This window comes from Oncorhynchus mykiss, chromosome 5 (genome assembly GCF_057628025.1).
Source record: "Oncorhynchus mykiss isolate SJ-2025 chromosome 5, ASM5762802v1, whole genome shotgun sequence".
Classification (NCBI taxonomy): domain Eukaryota; kingdom Metazoa; phylum Chordata; class Actinopteri; order Salmoniformes; family Salmonidae; genus Oncorhynchus; species Oncorhynchus mykiss.
Genome location: NC_143026.1, coordinates 88,517,999 through 88,523,998, shown reverse-complemented (window position 1 = coordinate 88,523,998; position 6,000 = coordinate 88,517,999). Strand labels below are relative to the sequence as shown.

The window sequence follows — 6,000 nt, the reverse complement described above, 5'->3', positions numbered from 1 at the left end:
ATGACCATCTGATCATTTATCACTCCAGTGTTAATCTGCAAAATTGTAATTATTCGCCTACCTCATGCCTTTTGCACACATTGTATATAGACTCCCCCTTTGTTTTCTACTGTGTTATTGACTTGTTAATTGTTTACTCCATGTGTAACTCTGTTGTCTGCTCATACTGCTATGCTTTATCTTGGCCAGGTCGCAGTTGCAAATGAGAACTTGTTCTCAACTAGCCTACCTGGTTAAATAAAGGTGAAATAAAAAAAATAAAATGGTTTGGGCCTGCTTTTCTTCAGCAGGTACAGGGAAGATGGTTAAAATTGATGGGAAGATGGATGGAGCCAAATACAGGACCATTCTGGAAGAAAACCTGATGGAGTCTGCAAAAGACCTGAGACTGGGACGGAGATTTGTCTTCCAACAAGACAATGATCCAAAACATAAAGCAAAATCTACAATGGAATGGTTCAAAAATAAACATATCCAGGTGTTAGAATGGCCAAGTCAAAGTCCAGACCTGAATCCAATCAAGAATCTGTGGAAAGAACTGAAAACTGCTGTTCACAAATGCTCTCCATCCAACCTCACTGAGCTCGAGCTGTTTTGCAAGGAGGAATGGGAAAAAATGTCAGTCTCTCGATGTGCAAAACTGATAGAGACATACCCCAAGCGACTTACAGCTGTAATCGCAGCAAAAGGTGGCGCTACAAAATATTAACTTAAGGGGGCTGAATAATTTTGCACGCCCAATTTTTCCGTTTTTGATTTGTTAAAAAAGTTTGAAATATCCGATAAATGTCGTTCCACTTCATGATTGTGTCCCACTTGTAGTTGATTCTTCACAAAAAAAATACAGTTTTATATCTTTATGTTTGAAGCCTGAAATGTGGCAAAAGGTCGCAAAGTTCAAGGGGGCCGAATACTTTCGCAAGGCACTGTATCTATTTTTAAACGGATTACAATAATGAGATGTATCCACTAATCCAAAGAAAGGATAGGCGGGAGCTAGACAGACCATTCCACTTTGTGGACAACGACTCCCATTGGGTGGAGAGACATGCATCTTGTCAGTATATCCATAATCTTTGGCCCAGTTTTCCCTCTAACGCCACCCCTCTGATCTTATTTTGAGTTTCAGGTGACATGCTTGAATTAAGTCAATTTGTTTATAGGTAACCATGGAAATCATACCCTGTGACTGGGAAACCCATATTCCATTAACCTCCCATCAAAGAAAATACCAATGCATCCATTGGACATTAAAATATTGATTTAGTAAAATACTTAAAGTAAACAAAAACTACATAAAACAATTCATGATGTTTAAAACATTTCCTTAACTTTAAACAAAAGTATCTTAACTAAAAATAAAGCATTATGATAAAGAGTGGTAGCACATTTTGCTTGTTTTTTTTCTCATTTTGGATTAAATAATAAACTTTCAAGTCATAAAATGTAATGAAAAAAAGGTGCACACATGAAATATGTATACAGATTTGACACATCGTACATAGTAAGTTCCACTTTGTTAAACCCACTGATTGCGTAACAGGCTGCCTGTAAACGAATAAGACACTGGAATGATGTACCGACTTCGTAGTAACACTTTAGCTTTCCTTCTATGGGGAACACGGACTTTTCTCAAGACACTGACCATCAGTATTTACACATTAATAAATTAAGGTTGTGATCCTTCAATTCTCTTCATCTTCAAAGTTCAAGCTTGCGAAGACTCATTCTGCTGAAGGAATCTCTGGGGGGGGGGGGGGGGGGGGGGGGAGCACATAGTGTAAAGTTAGTGGAACATGGGGAAACCGGATTGGACATGTATATCTATATATAACCTTCCACCCTGCAAAGACCCAGTACAGACACGTTTACAGAGAAGGTTCCAATCACAGAATACCAAACTACCTGGTCAAGCTGTCCGTTTGCTGCATGTAACAGAAGCACAAGCAAAATATCATATTTATGTGTGTGGGGTGGGGGGGTGCATGAACAGTCAGAGAGAACACATGCAATATGACAACATGCATATCATGAGAAAAAAGCTGCACACTGCTGGTGATAGTATCACTGCTCTTTACGTATCAGCCTCAAGGCCTTCGTCAGAGCTTTTGTATGTACATCACAAGAACACTTCAAAATAGACATTATGTCCCTGCTCGTCTACACATGCACACTCACCTGTGAGAGTTGACCTGCAGCACGGGTTTATAAAGCTGGGGTATCTTTCTGCAGATGAGTGGTTGTAGCGCCTCCTTCAGGCGATGGTAGTTCCTCTCCAACTCCCTCTGGTACTCCTTCTGGTCTGGACCAATCAGACTCTTATTTTTACGCAGGGCATCTTCACACCTGGTGATGGAGGATAGGAGAGGCGTGAGCACTGCACTGCACTGCACTTCAACATGCACATAAGTCTGAAGGAACATGGTAGAAGGAATTTTGTATGATTTTTAAAATTTGACATTCATTCACACCCAAGAGTCCATAATCGTACATTAAAAACACTGACTGTAAAGTAAGTGTAATTTACCTCTTGGTGAAGTCTTTGAAGCAGAGGCGTAGTTTGTTGTGGTGTCTGTAGAGTTTAGGATCACTGGGGATCTCTGACAGGAACACCTGGGCCACCTCCAGAGGTCCCTGGTTGACGGTAGTCCCCACTGACCCCTGCAGCACCATCTGCAGCATCTTGGCATCCGATGGGTCCTGATGGGTAGCGAAGGCCAGCTCTCCGGTCTTCTTCTGCATATCCTCTATGGCCACCTCGATGGGCATAGAGATGATCTGACACAGGACCAGAGAGAGGAGATCAGACTATATTAGACAACTGATTATATACAATGTATAGTAAGAAGTGTGTGTGTGTGCCTTATGAATGTGTGTCTGTATGTTGATTCCTCTACAAGAGAGTAGTTTGGCCTACGGATGATCCGTCTAGGAGTCAGGTTGTAGAGGTCATGTAGTAATGGTGTGTTGCCTGTGGCGCTGCACGCCAGTCAGATGAAACCCCCAGGGCCTCACCTCCTCTTTGTGGATGATGTTGATGCGGGTCTTGATGTAGGGAAAGGCGTGGGATGTGGTCAGGATGGTTTTGCGTTTGAACTGATCGTGCAGATCCCCATGCGCCCGCCCGTCCAGTGTGAACGGCGTGCAGTAGACAAACCGCCGCAGGTTGTAGTTCTTGTCGAAGTACGTGATGCGGTCCTTCATCTCGTATGTGTCGAAGTACGGCTCCACGTACGTGATCTGGACATAAGCCTGGACACACGGCAGTGACAACATGATGCTTTACCAACATGAACCAAAATACACAAATAACCAATTAATAACCCGTTAATAACCTAATAACCAAAATACACAAATAACCAATTAATAACCCGTTAATAACCTAATAACCAAAATACACAAATAACCCGTTAATAACCCAATAACCAAAATACACAAATAACCAATCAATAACCAGCTAATAACCTAATAACCAAAATACACAAATAACCAATTAATAACCAGCTAATAACCCAATAACCAAAATACACATATAACCAATTAATAACCTGTTAATAACCTAACCAAAATACAAATAACCAATTCATAACCAGCTAATAACCTAATAACCAAAATACACAAATAACCAATTAATAACCAGCTAATAACCCGATAACCAAAATACACAAATAACCAATTAATAACCCAATAACCAAAATACACAAATAACCAATTAATAACCAGCTAATAACCTAATAACCAAAATACACAAATAACCAATTAATAACCAGCTAATAACCTAATAACCAAAATACACAAATAACCAGTTAATAACCCGTTAATAACCTACTAACCAAAATACACAAATAACCAATTAATAACCAGCTAATAACCTAATAAGCAAAATACACAAATAACCAATTAATAACCAGCTAATAACCTAATAACCAAAATACACAAATAACCAATTAATAACCAGCTAATAACCTAATAACCAAAATACACAAATAACCAATTAATAACCAGCTAATAACCTAATAACCAAAATACACAAATAACCAATTAATAACCAGCTAATAACCAAAATACACAAATAACCAATTAATAACCCGTTAATAACCTAATAACCAAAATACACAAATAACCAATTAATAACCAGCTAATAACCTAATAGCCAAAAGGGCTATTTATTTGACCATGCTTTGATTCAATTCGTATTCAAATGAAGGGATCATTTGGAATCACATCTTTATCCATACGCCCTCTCTCCCGCGCCCCATCCAAACACACACCTTATTTGGGTCCTGTTTGCACTTGTCCACAGGATTGGAGTCCTTAATGACTTCCACCTGGTCTTCTCCATAGCGCTCGCCATAAAACCCCTAAGAGATCAAACACACAGAACACAAAGTCAACACAGCACACACACAGTGCTCCACCGTTTCACAGAGAAGAGATCATTCCTAAAGATGCACTCCTCCAAACTGCCATTTACCTCGAGTCGGTGTGAGATCTCAGCCAGCTTGGTGATGGCAGGCTCTTTGTATACAAACTCCTGCTCGTCCAAGTCCCCGAATTTAGAACCATACAATCCCACTCTGAAGTACGTACCAAACATTCTCTTCCCATCCTGTCAGACAGAAAATATGTTTTACTCTGTTCAGATATAATACGAGCACATTCATAGTACATGAAACATGTTGCTTAAACACAGAAAGTCATGGGAACTGTAAGGATGAAGCACAGTCGTAACTCTGGTGACAGAGTTTGATTATGTCAGAGCCTATTGATACATTAGAGTTGGAATCCATCCAACTCAGGGAAACCATAGAGTTCAACCATACAATTTAAAGTTCTCTCATCAGCAAACACTTCAATTGCAACACCAAATATAAACAGACATACGACCTACAGCATACATATACCGATGTAAATGTTTGAATAGATCAACAACCTTCAGAGGTACTATTTATAACCATGTTGACCAGTGATGTTATTTCTGATCAGATTGGAGTATGTGCAATGACCCATAAACTGTGTGTGTGTGTGTGTGTGTGTGTGTGTAAAGAGTGTCACTGTAAGGTCCCCATGGCCCAGAGCCCATCTGATGCACCTCTCACAAAGGCTCATGGGTAATCCTGACTCTGCACTAGAATAACTCAACCCATAAAGCCTCAGGATGGAACCAGGTGTTGTTTAACCAGAGTACAGACTTCGCTGAGAAGTGGTTTATAATATAGAGAGTCGGCATAGACAGAGACTGGTGCTGAAAATGGGCATTCAACAGGTAGAACCAGAACAGAAGCTCAGCTTGTAAACATGGAGTACATCTATATTATCCACGTGAGAGAGACATAGAATAGCAGAGGCAGGTTGACCTCAATGCCTGGAGGTGTCCTGAGAGAGACGAGAGCAGCTAAGGCAGAAACCTGACAATGTCACCATTTAGAAGGCCAGGGATGGTGATGATGGACAGAGAAATGGACAAAGAGCCAAGGAAAAAGAAAGGAACGTGTCTAGCAGACAGAGCTCTGCCCTTCAGGATCAGGAAGGAGTGTAGCCGTGGTAAGGAAACAGGTGTGTGGCTGTGTGTCGTCGTGTGTGTGTGTGCGTGCGGCAGGTGTGTGAAGAGAAGGGGGAGGTTGGAGGATATATATGGCATCAAGTACACCGAAACGTTCCAGGACTGAGCTAAACCAGGTCAACAAAGCTGAAGGGTTCAGGCTCCCAATACTGCTCTTATTATTTACACAGCCTTACAGTAGCATAACACACTATATAGGTATACAGTACACAGTGAAATACAATGTCTTCTTTGTTGATCAGTTGCACTGCCATTTGGCTCAGCTCTCATCAGTGCATTGTTCATCGTAATACATTCCCCTTTCAAAAGTAACAGAAATTAAGTAACCCTCAGACTAGGAACTTACCACAACACACAATAAGTAAAGTGGGAAGGAAGGGTCGGCATGGCAACCGGGGAAATCAAAAGGAGAAAACAGAAGACATTTTAATCAGGAT

At 40.7% G+C, this 6,000-nt stretch overlaps 1 protein-coding gene across 42 annotated transcripts in view; it reads right to left on the bottom strand.

Annotated features, from left to right (window-relative positions):
* Positions 1–1,243: 1,243 nt before the first annotated feature.
* Positions 1,244–6,000, bottom strand: part of dock7 (dedicator of cytokinesis 7) — a 93,931-nt gene continuing 89,174 nt past the window's right edge. For 15 of the 42 annotated variants that reach the window (XM_036978634.2, XM_036978638.2, XM_036978639.2 and 12 more), the window contains 6 exons: positions 4,475–4,600; positions 4,272–4,361; positions 3,016–3,252; positions 2,528–2,778; positions 2,179–2,346; positions 1,244–1,744 (listed from right to left, as the gene is read on the bottom strand). In XM_036978634.2, coding sequence (XP_036834529.1) covers positions 1,702–1,744; positions 2,179–2,346; positions 2,528–2,778; positions 3,016–3,252; positions 4,272–4,361; positions 4,475–4,600 — 915 coding nt within the window. In that variant the 3' untranslated portion in view covers positions 1,244–1,701. Of the gene's footprint in view, positions 1,745–1,905; positions 1,926–2,178; positions 2,347–2,527; positions 2,779–3,015; positions 3,253–4,271; positions 4,362–4,474; positions 4,610–6,000 lie in introns of all 42 variants that reach the window. The other 27 variants (XM_036978635.2, XM_090236219.1, XM_036978641.2 and 24 more) reach the window with 3 other exon arrangements.